Below are 17,015 nucleotides of genomic sequence, written 5' to 3'. Positions count from 1 at the left end.
AAAAAAAAAAAAATGGACTGCAGGTGCACAAAATTGGTTTTGTCACAATCCTTGGATTGCAACATACTGTCATCATTAGTCCATGTGTGGCCCTTCTTTAATTTCATTCGTGTTTTAATGAAAAACAAACAGCTGTTCCATGAAGGCGACTGTATATTCAAAGTGACCCCCAAACACAGACGGAGCAGAGATACAAAGAACAAGGCAGACAAATCCAGTTTGTTGGTAAAAGGTGATTTGTTTGGGTAACTTATGGATGGAACTCTGGTGGTTTTTCTGTTTGTTTTTTCCTGAGACAGAGTCTTGCTCTGTCACCCAGGATGGAGTGCAGTGGCACAATCTCGGCTCACTGCAACCTCCGCCTCCTGAGTTCACGCCATTCTCCTGCCTCAGCCTTCTGAGTAGCTGGGACTACAGGTGTAAGCCACCACACCCAGCTAATTTTTGGATTTTTAGTAGAGATGGGGTTTCGCCATGTTGGCCACTATGAAGGTGTACACTATGTCATAGTTCACTATGTACAGAGAAACCTTTAGGACGAACTTAAAATATGTAAGAAGGCAGCTTTAGGCTAAACTTGATTGAATACATCTACCACCAGAAACCCCCAGCTTCTGCCCGGAGGGTAACAGATGAGTCCAGGGGTATGAAAGCCCAGTTCTCCTGCAGTGGGAAGTGTAACTTGTTCCAGAGATACTGTGGGATAAGGTTAAAGTTACCCTCCAAAGAACGTGCCTTGAGGTTGCACCCTTGCTTGGCTTCCTCCCTTTCTTTGTCTTGCTTCCTCACTCCCTTACTAGTTTCTCTTGGGAGTACTTCCTTAATAAATCACTTATGCATGACTCCTCACATCTGGACCTGCCTGTAGGGAACCCAATGTAATTGTCAGTGGTTTGGAATTATTACCAAAACATCATAAGTTTTTAATTTCCTAAAATAACCTTTAATACAAGTATTACTATTACTCAATATTCAGAATATGCCTGGAGATTACAAATGCTGTATGAACAGAAATATTTCTATTTTGAATATTTTCTAATTCTAGAACATGAAGACTCTTATTCTAGATAAGACTTTTATTTCAGGATAACATGCATTTTTAGTTGAACCTCTTATTGAAGGCACAGTAAAAAAAAAATTAGTCTTTATGGACTTGTAAATTTTAAAGTATTTGGTGTTACAATAAGACTTTATGGGAAAATAATAGACACTTATTATAGTTTTCCACTTTACTGTAATCAAGACTGCATAGTCTTTTCTCAGCTACTCTGAAAAGGACTTTTATTTCTGTCTCAGGATTTATTCATTTAAAATAATTAAAAAATAAAGCTCCAAAGAACTTTAATGGTGAGTGTATTAACTCTTATCCTGCCAACATGTTCCTTTCCTACAGAGCTCTTATTATGTTTTTGCTGAGGATTTTAAAAAAAGAAAACATTTTTGAAAGTCAGCTCCAAAATGATGCTTCCAATAAAAGATGAACAGTGTCCTTTTTATTTACATAGATGGTGCAAAAGCAACCACAGAGACACAAAGGAGGCAAAGAGTAACGTGTCTTCACACTATGAGTTTGAACCCACAAAAACCCAGTTGACTAGATAGAGGATCTTGAGAAGGTGAAGTGTAAAGTCAGGTTAGGATCAGGTGGTTGAAGAGCCTGAATGCCAGACCAGTGTCTAAATGTTCTCCCTATAGGCTGTGGGGAGTACTAGCAGAGGTAGTAAAGGAGTAAAGAAGTAGAGGGAGTAAAAAGTAAAGATTACTCTGGAAGGATGATCTAAGGTGAAATAATTAGAGGGAAGATGTCAGGAAAAACAGTTCAGAAAATATTAAATATTATACTGGGCATGTAACCACCCAGTGGGTTCATTTTGCCCCCTGCCTAGATAGAGCTCATTTACCAAGACAGGGAAATTGCAATAGAGCAAGAGCTTAATATACATAGAGCTGGCTAAACGGGAAATGGGAGTTTTATTATTACTCAAATCAGCCTCCCTGAAAATTTGGAGGCTAGAGTTTTTCAAGGATAGTTTGGGAGGAGGCTAGGACAGGGGAAATGCTCTTTGGTTGGGCATGCAATCAAAGGGGTATGGAAAATGGCCCTCATTGTGCGGAGTCTGCTTCTGGGTGGGGGCCACAGAAGAGTCACTAGTCTAGGTGAGGCATCATCAGAAATGCAAAAGCTGGAAAAGACATCTCAAAGGGCCAATCTTAAGTTTTACAATAGAGATGATATTTACAGAAGTAATTGGGGAAGTTGAAAACCATACAACCTTCAAAATAAAGACTGGTCTTAGCATAAATCAAGCCCCTCATCCTCCTAATATGGTGGCCGCCCATTAGTTTTACAAAGGTGGTTTAGTTTGGGGAAGGGCTATTATCATTTAAGCTATAAACTAAATTTTTCCCAAAGTTAGCTTGACCTATGCCCAGGAATGACCAAGGACATTTTGGAAGTTAAAGGCAAGATGGAGTTGGTTAGATGAGATCCCTTTCACTGTCATAATTTTCTCACTATTATGATTTTTGTAAAGGTGGTTTCATACACACATGAATTGAATAACAACTACGTTGAGTTGGTGGCCACAGAAATTTCCATTCTTTCCCCACAAAGTGACAGAAATCAGAGAGGTTATTCAGAAGGATGCAAGTATTATAAGATCATGAGAACTTGTCTTCAATCATTTTTGTTTCATCCCTGCCTGAGAAAGTATAATAATGCTGAAAATTGACTGATAGACCTACGGAATCCAGAAGGGAAGCAGAATGGAAAAATGAGGAGCCATGTGGTTTCAGATAGGAAATAGGGAATGCAGAATTGTCACGCTGAGGTGTCAGTTGAAATTCAGGATTAGTTTTCGATCTTCTAGTCAGGTGTTGAGTCACATGCAACCTTCATTTCAATCTCATATTCCAAACTTCATTCAATATGGAAACTTGAAAAGTTTTTAAAAAATTAAAAACTGTAATCGCCATCAGTTTCCTCTTACACGTACGCTAATTCACCCTATGACATTTACTTTATAATTAGGTTTGCAAGTCTATCACTTCAAAGGTTGACTATTTTCTCAAAGGCTGTTGCTTCAAAGATTTGTTGTGCAGGAGAATTCTTATTTCAAATAAAAATTTTCCTTGAAGCATAAAATATAAGTCAGATAAAAACAGAACTGCTCTGTCTGATTTGGGAAGGCTGGGTAATGGGTCTAAAGATACTCCCCATCCCCCAATTTCCCTGCAGACCTGAAGCACTTACTACTCAAATTGTGGTCCGTGGACCAGTAGCATTAGTTTTAGATGAAAGCTTGTTCAAAATTCAGATTTTTTGACATCAGAGCTTGCGTTTAACAAAATCCCTAGGTAATTTGATGCTCTTGAAAATTTAGTTAGCATAACTTTAGAGTACAGATATCACCTGGACAGCTTGTTAAAACAGATTCTTGTCCACATCAATAGATCACTGGTAGAGCATGAAAGTCTGCATGTTTAACAAGCTCCCAGGTGATGCTGATATTGCTGGTCCTCACACTACTGCACATCAAGTGGCAAGAAGCTAGAGTAGTGATTCTCCAATGTTAGTGGGCATCAAAATCATCTGGAAGGCTTGTTAAAACCTGAGCTGGTGGGTCCCATCTCCCCATGAGAATTTCTTACTCAGTAGTGGGACGGAAGGAGGGAATGTGGAGAATCTGCATATCTAACAAGTTCCCAGGCACTGTTGATGCTGTTTCTCTGGGGAACGCACTAGAGCATTTGGCTCATAATTAAGAAAAGTTGCCACTAGGTAAGCAGAGGTATCTTGATTTAGTTTTGAGTAAAAGAAGTAAATACAAAATAAAGACAAAAGTCTCTGCCCTTAAGGATCTTTCAGTCTAGTTCAAAATACAGAAAAGTAAACACCTCACAAAATAAGTACTCAAATGAAGACCACGTGCAGGCAACTAACTGAGAAGAGCCATTAAATCAGCCTCTGTGGGATGGGCGTGGGAGGGGGCTAGGAAAGGGTTCATTCGTTTTCTTAGAACGTGAGAGGAACTTGGAGGTAGTCTGATGGCTTAAATGATCCGCACTCTGTGCAAGACACAGTCTTTAATTTGAGATCCTGATAATAGCCATGAATATACCAGTTAATTATGCATTTGTAATTAAAACTAATCTCAACATCTTTTATGAGGCAGGATGGGGTAGTTGGGGAGGAGTGTTGAGAATCAGGGGTTTGCAGCGGAAGCAATGGAGAAGGGGCTAAACCTGAACACGCCCTCCCTCAGAGTGAGGAAGAAGAGGCTGGAATTAAATCATAGTCAAGAAGTAACCTGGTTGTCTCTGGCTCTTTACTTCTCAGAAAGTCAACCATCTGATGTTTGCTTCTGTTCCCAAATGTATTGGTTCATCTAACTAAAAGATCTGAAGGGAGTGAAAGAATAAAAGGATCCAGGGATTCCAAAGATGTTATCAGAATTTCATGAGTTTCCATATTTTAATTTTGCATTAGATCTTTTTCTGTTGGTTTTATTAAAGCAGGCTCTTTCCATGTGGGAGCAAAATGCAACCCCTGCCCTTGTTGTCCTCCCACCCATTCCCTGCAGCTCTAGTCCTGGATCCTATCCTCTTCACAACCCTGGAAAAAAAGTGTTTCTCTTAATAGTGGTTCTAATACAATTCCCAAAGAGGGACTGAATGGGCCTCCATGAGTCAAGAAGTTGGAATATGCTGTTGTCCCAGCCAGGGTCACATGGTCACTCATAGACCAGCTTCCCAAACTACATAGATTGAGATAGGAAATAAAATCAGGCCGCTTATGTTGGAAGAAGAGTGAGTAGACACTGGTCAGTTAAAAAGCAACAACTGGCCGGGTGTGGGTGGCTCACGCCTGTAATCCCAACACTTTGGGAGGCCAAGGCGGGTGGATCACCCGAGGTCAGGACTTCAAGACCAGACTGGCTAACATGGTGAAATCCCATTTCTACTAAAAATACAAAAAATTAGCCGGGCGTGGTGGCACGCACCTGTAATCCCAGCTACTCGGGAGGCTGAGACAGGAGAATCACTTGAACCGGGAAGGCGGAGGTTGCAGTGAGCTGAGATTGTACCATTGCACTCCAGCTTGGGCAACAAGAGCAAAAATCCATCTCAAGAAAAAAAAAGGGGGGGGGACAGCTGCCCCTATCCCAGAAAAGCACAGGGCCTTTCTACGTCTCAGAGTTCACCCTAGCAGATTCTAAGTGTCATATTCTCAAAAAGAAGGTAAAACCATTTATTTCTTAGCTATGTGATGGACATACATTCAAAATTAGGTTCAGGATCCCCCAGAGCAAAGTCACAGTGCATTCTACTCACAGTGTCTACTTAATTGTAGCAGCCATGTCTCTGCACTTACACAAAATCTTCAGGAATCTATTTTCATGAACCATTCCCAGGATTCAGGTAAGTGAGAGACACTGTAGGGAAGTGTTAACAGCAAAAACTCTGAAGCCATATTGCCCAGGTAAAGCTCCGCCCACTCACTTCATGGCTGTGTACCTGGGGCAAGTCGCAGAACATGTTTTATTGTGTCTCAACTGCCTCACTGATAAAATGCAGATAATAAGAGGACCTACCTTACACCACTGTTGGGGAGATTAAGTGGGTTAATGTTTGTAAAGTGCTTTGAATGATGATTTTCCACGACAGAGTGACTTGTCCACCCTAGACCACCTACTCTAACCACAATGTTAGTGCTCCGTAAATATTAGGAGTTAAGACTATTAATACTAATGATACTGTCAGAAAATGTGGTGTCTGATGCTCCTGCCACAAGGAAGGCTATGTTCCCAAATCACGTTCATTAGGGTTTCTCTCTAGGGGTAAAGACAGAGAATGTGTCCAAACAGGTGCTGTGGCAGAACCCTGATTCAGCTTTGTTTTCCTGGAGCGTGGGCTGAAGCAAGGTGTTATCTGAGCTTTTCAGATGTGTGTCTCTGAAGGTCCAGGATTTTCAAACGATGAACATTTAAATCTAGTTTCAGTGTGAGACCAGGGAACAGAAGAGAAGTGGAAATATCCTTGGCCATTTCTTGTAGGTGCCCAACCCAGGGATCTGCTTATTGCAAATATTCCTGTGGCCCCTCCTTTCTCCCCAAATTAACCAGGATGCCCAAAACTTGAACCCAGGCTTGCAAAGAAAGCTAGCTACAAGAGGCATTTTTAATTAAGTTCCGTTAAGATCACTTTGGCAGTGGTGATGGGGTTTCACAGACATTATTAAATGATAGAAAAAAATGTGTATACATTTTCTGGAAGAAGCATACAGACATTTTCACATTTTAAAATATTTTCAATGAATCTCTAAACCCCCTTTCAAAAGATAAGAACTGCTGACTCAGAGGGATACTAGTTGAATTTAAGCAATTCAGGTAATTAATTGAAATCAATCAATTCGGTTAATGAGAATATGTTCTTATTTGCCTGATAATCATATTTTTGTTATTTTAAAGGAAAGCTGTTGATAGAGAAATCTGTTAACCCATTCTTTTTCATGATGATGAGGCTGACATCTCCCCAAATGTATTTTTGCTTTTCTAGTCAAAACTTGACAGCTAGCCTCCTCTAGTCAGCAGGGTGTGCCTCGAAGACACAACACAGTTGTGTGTGCTGGCCTTCATTTGCTGTGAGTCTAAATGGAAACCTATAGGTGCTTTTCTGTGTCTTTGGTGTTTTCTCAAAAGATCTCATTAGATGTCTCTACATGCTGGTAAGGTGGAATCTCAAACAATCACCACATAGCAATAGGGCCGAATAACTCAGGGTTTCCTCCACTCCAACACTCTGCCTGTGCATGTGACTTCTGCTCCAAGTCCTTGCTCCAGTCCTTAACCCATTTATGCCTGAGGTTGCAATTTTTTGAATTTTTGCGATCAGACCTTGGCAATGACCTTGAGCAGTGGGATATAAATAACTTCCACATGCTTAGCGTTCCAATAATGGAACACTAGGCATAATGGTGTAAATAATGCTGGCACTTCTTCCAGAGATCCCGAGGGCAGGATCCTGCTGGTGCCAGGCACTCATTTACAGTAAGCAGCATCTGTTACCAGCCTCAGGAGCAGAAGGTGAGAGTAATGATCACAGATCTCTGCACCAGTGGCTTCCCCAACCTAGTTACTTGTTTTTAATTAAGATTACAATGCAGCTGGGTGTGGTGGCTCACGCCTGTAATCCCAGCTCTTTGGGAGTCTGAGGCGGGCAGATCACTTGAGGTCAGGAATTGGAGACCAGCCTGGCCAACATGGTGAAACCCCATCTCTACCAAAAATATAAAAAATTAGCCAGGTGTGGTGGTGCGCTCCTGTAATCTCAGCTACTCGGGAGGCTGAAGCAGTAGAATCACTTGAACCCAGGAGGTAGAGGTTGCAATGAGCCAAGATCATGCCACTGGACTCCACTCTGGGCAACAGAGTGAGACTCTGTCTCAAAAAAAAAAAAAAAAAAAAAGACAATGCAACAATGCAACACCTTTACATTTCCTTCAGGAATTAGTACATTCCAATTTGAAGGGGCAGGAGAAGATGGCTAGGTGTGCCCAGATCTTGGGTTCTAAAGACAGAAGGCCATGAACAAGTGCTTGTTTTCTGGTTGGTGGCATTGGAGGAAGGATATAGCAGGCGCCGCACACAGAGGGTTTTCCAGGAGGTGGCAGTGCGCCCTAAGGCTGAATCTTGGCTGTGCCTGCCTTGTGTATCAACCAAAGAATATTGTAATTGAGACATAACATTATAATGCATTCCAGACCACACAGCTACTCGAGTGTCACCTCAAAATGCTTCTTACTAGTCTCAAAGTCACTGTAACCAGGGTAGGGAGCTGGAAGTGAGGTAGAGGGTGGGGAGAAATGGGAGGGAGCTCTTGGAGACAAATCCAGCAGCGACACTTAACTTAGCATTTCTGTGAGTGGAGTTTCAATACCATCAGACCAGGAGATACCCTGATGCATATTTACAACTGCTCCCAGGTTCACCTCTGAAGACCAATAAAAGAAACTGAAGGACTCGTATTGTCTGCATTTTAATTCTCAGGTTTACAAGAAATATTTCATTATTCTAATTCACAGGGAAATAAAGCATCTTCCCTTTTGAAATGAAAGGTCTCCTTGTTCAGGGTGAAGAGCAAAGCAAATCTGTCTCTCCCCTGAGAGGTAAGGCTGGCCCCAGATACCAGGCAGTGAGGGGAATGGCCACATGTGGATGATGGTGATGGGAGGAGGGAGGAGAAAAAAGAACACTGGCTGTTGACCAGATAGTGCGTGTGAAACACACATAAGAGATGTATTCACACGGAGTCCATCACAGGCGGGGCAGATTGACTCTAATTCCCAGTACCTGACAATGACATCTCGGGACAGACTAAGCGATGGAGGAATAAGAGGGAGGCTAGGCAGGTGTCTTTCCCCTGCAACAGGCTGTTGGCTGGGGTGCCGGTTTACGCAGGCACTTTTACAGAAATGAAAGAGCTCGATAAGATCAGAGCAAGGAGTGCTACAATGACTCCTTAGTATTGTCACATCATTTACTAGACATGTTTCTCGCTTGGGAGCCTGACTTTCTGTTTACACAGTTCTTATTTGTAGTTTTTTGTTTATGGCTCCTTGGACTTAGCCAGAGACCTCCATATGGATGAGAGAAGAGTAAAGTCAGCCAGGTGGATTGCTTGGGAAATCTGTGCAAACAAAAATGATACTTAAAGAAAAAAAAAGCCCAGCCTTTAAATGCCTTTGAACTCATCTAGAGTCTGTACGTGGTTTCCCTTTAATTTAGAAAACTAGTTGCTTTCTGCTTTCCTCAACACTCTTCCACTGGAACTTTGTTCTAGAGTCTCCGCGAATCCTTTCTTCTGCAAAACTCTCTTTATTCAACTCTCTTACCTAATTATAAGAGTGATCCATGTTGAGAATGTACAGAAGTAATGTTTCTATGCCTTGCTGATAGCACTCAAAATATGCCTGCCTTTCCCATGGCCAAGTGATTTTTTTTTTTTTGAGACGGAGTCTCGCTCTACCGCTCAGGCTGGAGTGCAGTGGCCAGATCTCATCTCACTGCAAGCTCCGCCTCCCGGGTTTACGCCATTCTCCTGCCTCAGCCTCCCTGAGTAGCTGGGACTACAGGCGCCCGCCACCTCGCCCGGCTAGTTTTTGTATTTTTTAGTAGAGACAGGGTTTCACGGTGTTAGCCAGGATGGTCTCGATCTCCTGAACTTGTGATCCACCCATCTCGGCCTCCCAAAGTGCTGGGATTACAGGCTTGAGCCACCGCGCCTGGCCCAAGTGATGTTTTTAAAGCTAGAAAACAAAGCCGACAAACAAACAAAACATTTACACACCAAAAAATTGGTTTTCAGTGCTGGGGTGATGCTCTTCCTATGGCCCTCTGCCAAGAGGCCAGGCCTTCCTAGCAGCGACCAGACTGCTTTCTGGACAAGAAGGGAGAAGTGCCTATTTTGCAGAGAATGGGAAACTATTCACCAAGTGCAGAACTGGGTTATTTAATGGGGTAGTGGCAGCTCAAGAAAGCTCATCAATAATCATCAATTGAGGGGGGCAGAGAGGGGGAGGCTGGAGAATTACTGAAGCAGGTGAGCCTTCAGCATGGAGACTCAGCAGAAGGCAGGAGTGGAATGTAGACTCCTGTGGGCAGTGCAAGACACAGAACGTTCAGATTCCCACAGAAGAGTAATGTGCAAGAGGTGAGATGCAGTACATTCCCTAGAGGCAATGAAATCATCAAGAAAACCTATAAACATTATGGTGAGGCAGCAAGGTCCTATAAACAAAATAAGTAGACATTGGATAGATCACAGAGAAAATGCATGTTAACTCTTTGCAACCTGTACAGTAACAGGAATCCCAAACAGAACACACAGCTAGAACTCCAAGACATGCAACAGTCCTAATGAGATACCAACTACCCACTCTAGTGAGAGGAATGCATGGTCTACCCTCAGCTCATTATGATGTTTATGATTCCTGTATTCAATTGTTTTCCAAAGATAGCTTTTTGTTTGAGTCCCAATCTAAGAAATCAAGCGTTTGCCTGAGGCCCAAATATCTAAATCCAGTATTTCCTACATTCTGGCAGGAATGTTATATCATTAGCCATATTTAAACTCAGAAATATCAGCCAGGAAGATTGTAGAGGTGGTACTAGGATGATACAAATTATTCATGGAAAATGGTGTCATTGTTGTGCAGAAAGGGTGTGGCTAAAAAGCACCTCATTCAAAGTCAGTAAGAGCAGGAGTGCAGGAGATAATGTTCCTATTCTTCATCATAGAGAGAAGTATACAGCGAGGTTTACAAGAGAAACCCGTATCACACAGCTCCAGAACATGCAGCAAGCCTGCAGCTTTTAAATATTTAGAAACATTTAAGAAAAACGTCATTTAAGAAATATTAAGAAAGAGTTAAATTTCACAGGCCAGTGCAGGAAGATTGGTGGGAAAGAGATTGAGACGTCTTTTACATGATCATATTACTGACCTAGGTTTCTTTGTGGTTCCTGTTGGTGGTAACATTTGCATTGAGTCAGCTGCCAGATCTGCAAAACGCATTTTCTTCTGTTGTTTTTTAAGCTTAAAAGCATAAGACTAGGAGCAATATCTAAAATCATTTGGTCCAAACTTTAATATTTTAGCATGGAACTCTTTGCAAAAACCAAGCAAGAAAGCAAAAATGTACCTTGATAAAACTTATACCCTTAGGGTTATTTGGTTGCAGGCAAGAGAAAGTAATGAGCTAACTAAAGCATAAGGAAATTCACTTGAAAGATACTAATGCTTGCACATGATTGAAGAGAGGATATAAACATGGGGCTTTGAATATACAGGTAATTCTCTTTGTGATGAAGAGGAAGAACATTGTCTCACACACTTACTGACTTTGAACAAGGTGCTTTTTAGGGTTGCGCCCTTTCTGTGCAACAGCGATATCATTTACCATGACTAATTTGTATCATCCTAGCACCATCTCCTCCGTCTTCATGGCTGATATTTATGAGTTTAAATATGGCTAATGATATAACATTTCTGCCAGATAGTCAATAGGAACTATCTGGATTCGGATATTTGAGCATCAGGCAAATGCTTGATTCCTTAGATTGGGGTTCAAACATAAAGCCATATTTTGAAAACTAATTTAATACTGAACACCAAAGTGGCAATGAATGAACTTTCACCTTTTCTTTTGCCATTGTAGTTGCTGATGTGAGGGTCAAAATCTAAGGGGAGAGAGTCTGATTAAGCTGGGGTCACATGTTAACTGTACCTAGGTGGTGAGAGCTTCTCATATAAACCAATAGCCTGTGTGGCTGGCAGTCAGGACATCTTGAGGCTTTATACAATATGAAGGGTGTAATTCTTCACATGGAAATTTGGGAGCTGTTAAAAGAGAAGACTGGGTGCTGAGAAACCAAAATTCATCAAACACACACACACACAAACATGCACCCACACACCAAATAAAACAGATGAACAAAGTTGAGGAGAGGAAAGAAAAGGAGCCTGGAGCCCCACCCCTTACCCGTTATAAAAGTGTCTGGGACATTCCACGACACAGAATGGAAACCACTAACATGACTCATCTTCTGAAGATTTGGTATCATGAGATCTAATTTATTATTCCCCACATTTTCAGGGCATGCATTCCACACTATCTTTCCACCAATATTTCCTTCAAACATTCTTAATGATCATGGTTATAATTTAAATATCAACTCAATATTGACTGTTATCAAAATTTGATTGTGGAAATCACTAGTGTAGTCTCAAATCCATATGACTTTCTACTTCTGGTCTCATATGATTGTACTTCTTCAGCTTCTTTGAAGTTAGGTGTGACCAGGTGTTGTCCAAAGAAATGTGAGTGGAAGGGTTATGCATCACTTCCACGCAAAGTGTTAAGAGACAGTGCATAGTTTGTGATGCTTTCTGTCTGCAGCTGCTGTGATCAGGTAAGCACATGCAAGATAAAGCCTGTGTCAGCCAGGCTCCCTGACTATGATGGGAAGACTCCCCTGCCGATCCGTGCAGGAGGTATTGGGTTAAGGCACTGAGATTTAGGGATTGTTTATTTCTGCAGTTTAGCAGATCCTTACTATCTATTTTCTTTTACTCTGACCTCATAGAAGGAGAATATCTTGTTTGTTCTTCCAAAAAAATACTTAGAATTATGAGTATGCTGTACCCATACAGAGATCATGGACTTTACTGGGCAGAATCTGAAGCTTGGTAAGCTGGTAAAATTAGTATACCAATTCTTACTATTTGTCTTCTCCAACCTCCTTCTGATATGGTTTAGCTGTGGGTCCCCACCCAAATCTCATCTTGAATTGTAGCTCCCATAATTTCCACATGTGGTGGGAGGGACCTGGTGGGAGGTAATTTAATCATGGAGGCAGGTCTTTCCTGTGCTGTTCTCATGACAGTGAATAAGTCTCATGAATGTGATGGTTGTATAAAGGGCAGTTCCCCTGCACACACTCTCTTTCCTGCCACCATGTAAGATGTGACTTTGCCCCTCCTCACCTTCTACCACAATTGTGAGGCCTCCCCAACCACATAGAACTGTGAGTCATTAAACCTCTTTCCTTTATAAATTACCCAGTCTTGGGTATGTCTTTATTAGCAGCATGAGAACAGACTAATACACCTTCTAAGGCAGGAATTCACTTGGCTATATCCCTACTTTGAAACTACACAGACATGGGTTTGAATTCAGGCTGTGCCACTTACATGTAATAAGATATTAAGCAAGTGATGTAACCCCTCTAGACCTCAGGTTCCTCATTTGTAAAATAGGAGCAGTATTTTTTTTTACCTTGACAGATTATTGTAAGGATTTGAGATAGTGTATATAAAGCACGTATCATGGAAACTGGCATATAGCAAGCTAGTATGATGGTTGTTAACCTTCTGTCTCTTCTTGGACACTTCGAAAGGCAGCATAGACTCATCACTTGGTAACAAACCAGTTTCATCACACAGAACATCTCTAATTGCAGCAAACTCTTTCTTATTCAGCATAAATCTGCCTTAGCTTCTGTCTATTAGGTATTTGGTGTGCTTCTTTTACCTTCTTGAACAACACGGACCAGTCTTAGTCTTTCCTCCACATGATAATTTATCATATATCTGAACACAGCTATCCTGTTCCTTCTAGAGGTCTTCTCTCCTCTCAGAAAAACATTCTCAGTTTCAGGTGTCATAAAATTGAATTTCTAGACAACTCATCTAACCTGGGGACTGTGTTTTAAAATCTCTCCGTAGTATCTAGTAATTAGTAGGTGCTAAATAAATATGCATTCCTCTACTCTTGCGTTCAGATTTCTGAGGCCTTTAATATGGACCCTAGGGCTGAACACACCTTTGATCTAACAAGCACAGAGCACAGAAGGAGCCACCTTCTCCCATATTCCCTGCTCCCTACTCTGATCTGATATGGATACTGTACTTGTAAATGCAGCCTGAGATGGCAAATCTTTTATTTAAAGCCAAGTCGTGCCACAACCAGCTCGTGGTCAACTAAAATTCTTAGATTTTAAAAAACTAATCATTGTCAAGTCAAGGCTCTTCCATGCTGTTCTTGCCAAGTCAATTGTTAACCTAATTAAAGAGTCCTTATCCCATTAGATATGATATTATTGTTTTGGGCACTAGGAAAGTCTACTAAACTTTCAGCGTCCTTTTTCTGTCACCTAACATATTAGCTATTTCTCCCAGTTTAAAGTGTCCCCTGAATCTAATCAGCATGCTGCCCTCATCATTAATAACTGTTTTGACTAGGGCAAAGATAGAAATCACTTTCAGGGTGATAGAATTCATAAAGTGACATTCCCTTGGGGCATGTTACTTTCACTAGCATAGTGGGCATCCATAATGTTATCTGCCAATGGCCTTTCTTGGAGAACCATCTCTTCTCTTTCATGTGGCCACAAAAGTAGGCTTCTGGGGTGTGTTTGTACAATGCTATATCTGCCCCAAACCTTTGCTCCTGGCTGCTGTGCCAAACTCCTGTTTACCTCAGTGAGGAAGGCACCAGCTTCAAGAGGCCAAAGAAGAGACCTAGAACCAGCAAACAAGACATAGGGTTTTACTAGAGGCTTACATATAGAGAGAGTCCAGTGGCAGTGGTTGAGCTGGACAGGATATCTGCCTTACCTATAGCCCAGTGGTGCCAGATAAGATACCCATATGGCCCAGTGGGTAACTGCTTGCAAACAGCGTGCAGTTTATACAGCATTTTCACTTAACACCCTCCCCTAAACGACCTCCACCTGGTAACCTTGATTTAACCCAAAACTCAGGACCTCAATTTCCGTAGAGCTTGTGTTCCAGGGGATGGGTCTGGGGCTCAGATGTTTCTCATAGACAAGGAATGATCTCCATGTTGCCCAGTCTCAAGTTCCCTAGCTTGGAGCACCCTTCAGATGCATCTACCATCCAGGGTCGTTCTAGGGGTGTGCTTAAGTCACTGCCCTCAGGTACGTTTACCCTACACTGGCTAAGACTGATTGGTCCAGGGCTAACTTGACACACGACCAATAAAAATTCCTTCTACTAGAACCAAAAATTGGGACAACGGAGTCCAGTCCAATCTCCCAAGTGAAAGAGAGTGAAATATTCAGAGCTTTATCATGACTGTGCTTTCCTCCACCGGGCCTGGTGGGCAGTGAAGAAAATAGTGAAGCAGGTGCAGAGGTGACAGAGAGGAGGAGAATGTGGGTGGCCTACTACTACGGCTGACCTGCAGCCCATAGGTCCTCTGTGGCAACCTAATTCTTTTTTCTTTTCTTTTCTTTTTTTTTTTTTAGACAGAGTCTTACTCTGTTGTCCAGGCTGGAGTGCAGGGCCATGATCTTGGCTCACTATAAACTCCACCTCCTAGGTTCAAGCGATTCTTGTGCCTCAGCCTCCCAAGTAACTGGGATTACAGGCGTGCACCACCACACCCAGCTAATTTTTGTATCTTTAATAGAGATGGGGTTTTACTATGTTGGCCAGGCTGGTCTGGAACTCCCAACCTCAAGTGATCCACCTGCCTCGGCCTCCCAAAGTGCTGGGATTGTAGGTATGAGCTACTGTGCCCAGCCTGCACCCTTATGCTTTGAAACACTCATCTTTTTGCATTCAGTCACTTCAGATGGCTGTCTGTTACTGGGAAACCACTGAGTCCTAATTAATTGAAGCATCTTCTGATTCTTATACCCATTACTCATCAAACCCACCTTGAACCAAGGCTCTGACTTCTATTCCAAATTGTTAGCTTATGTTTTGGTTTTTCTTTCTCTATACCAAGTAGTCCCTGTTTAAAGCCAGATTCTCTAGAACCAGAGCCTCGGGTAGAGATTCAGGTGATCTGATTTATGGAGGGGGTGCTCTTCGAGAAATGGCTGTATGGGAGTGAGAGGATCAAAAGGAAGGGAAAGGGTTGAGCCAGGAGGTGGTTTCAGGTGAAATCTAGATTTGACTTGAGGCCTAGGAGGATCAGAAGACAAACGCACCACAGATCGGCCCCAGCTCAGGGAAAAGGGGCTGGATTTTTGTGCCTTGTCTGTCAGCAACTGACTGGGGGACAGGGAGGGAGGTGGACAAGGCACTGCCATCAGTTACTAGCAACTCCCCAGCAGCCCTCTAGCGGCTGGGGAAGGGCCCTGCAGCCTCATGAAAGGGATGAGGGTGGGGTGCCCATCAAGCCTACCACAGCTTTCTTCATTCTAACTATTCCATCATCTTCCTTCTTCCAGCATGCCACTTCAGGGACAGGTCCTCTCAGACTGCTCAGGACAAAAAGCATCTGATGAATCCCAGTGGTCCTTTTTTACCTTTTGTTGTTATGTGTGTGTGTGTGCATATATATATATATATATTTTTATTCTGTAAAATATGTTGTAATTAGTATCAAGAGTAGAAGCCATTATACGAAGCCCATTAGGGCAGGGGTGGGTGGTGCTGCCCATCATGGTTCTGCATATTGTAGAGGATACCTGGGATTTTATTGCCTATATCCATTTCCCCCTCTTTCATGATGACAGCACCCAGGATTTCCTTCAGGAAAAAGCCCCACTCCCAACAGGAGTGATCTGACTTTGTTCCAGGGGCGAGTTCTGATTGACGCCAGCTGATCTGCAAACTCCATCTACCCCTTCCCAGGCCTCGCAATTACCTTTGAGATGAGAATATAATCTAATTTGAACCAACAAAATGCAAGGAGACTTTGAAGTTCCAGGGGGAAAATGCTTCCTAGCTCTTGGTAAGGACTAAGGAAAGATGCTTTCTCATCTTCTGATCAGCATGGGGAAAGGATGTGATGTTTGGAGACATACAGCCATTTCTGGAACCTCAGCCTGGGACCAACCTGAAGAAAAGATCTGACACCCAAAGTGGATGAAAGTCTCTCAAATCCATGGTGCCCCTGAGAATATGGTGAGTCTCTGCCTCAAACCATACCTGAAGCCAAATACCTTGAAGCCATCAGTATATGAACCAACAAATTCCATTATTTGCTCAAGCTAGTTTCAAATGGGTTTTTGTTTTTTGAAACATAAACTATCCTAAGTGATAGACTGCAGCGAGTGGGAGGAGGAATAGATTACAGTCGGGGAATGTCACCACCCACTTGTTTTTGGCAAACTTTCATGTGTAAACTCTCCTCTTAAGTCTCATAATTTGTTCAGATTTAAAAGCCGGAACAGACGATTCAGCATCCCTGATAACCCTTCATAAAGCATCCTGGCCTGAATGCTGAGTGCCTAGCCTTCCACTGCAGGCATCTGATTTTAGGATCTGGTTTCTGGTATACTAAGCCATTGAAATAACATCAGTTTCATTTGGAAGACCTCCAATTGTTAGCAGAGCTGTGCAGAAACATCTCCTGAAATGAAAAGAAAATGACCTCTCCCGTGGGGGTCTCTTTGAAAGTTTATTAATAAAACATTTGATTGAAACTGTGCATTAATGTCCTTCTGCAACTACTTTGGAAATTATAAAAGTGCTCC

At 42.2% G+C, this 17,015-nt stretch overlaps 1 protein-coding gene across 1 annotated transcript in view; it reads left to right on the top strand.

The window, feature by feature from the left end:
* The window catches only part of CPO (carboxypeptidase O), a 67,822-nt gene extending 51,339 nt beyond the window's left edge, over positions 1-16,483 (top strand). The window contains exon 10 of the mRNA XM_017893919.1: positions 16,311-16,483. Coding sequence (XP_017749408.1) covers positions 16,311-16,408 — 98 coding nt within the window. The 3' untranslated portion in view covers positions 16,409-16,483. The remainder of the gene's footprint in view (positions 1-16,310) is intronic.
* The last annotated feature ends 532 nt before the right edge of the window (positions 16,484-17,015 follow it).

The sequence above is a fragment of the Rhinopithecus bieti genome, unplaced genomic scaffold (assembly GCF_001698545.2).
Source record: "Rhinopithecus bieti isolate Rb0 unplaced genomic scaffold, ASM169854v2 scaffold_22522, whole genome shotgun sequence".
NCBI lineage: Eukaryota > Metazoa > Chordata > Mammalia > Primates > Cercopithecidae > Rhinopithecus > Rhinopithecus bieti.
Note: the sequence above shows the minus strand (reverse complement) of the source record. Positions and strands in the feature narration are given on the sequence as shown.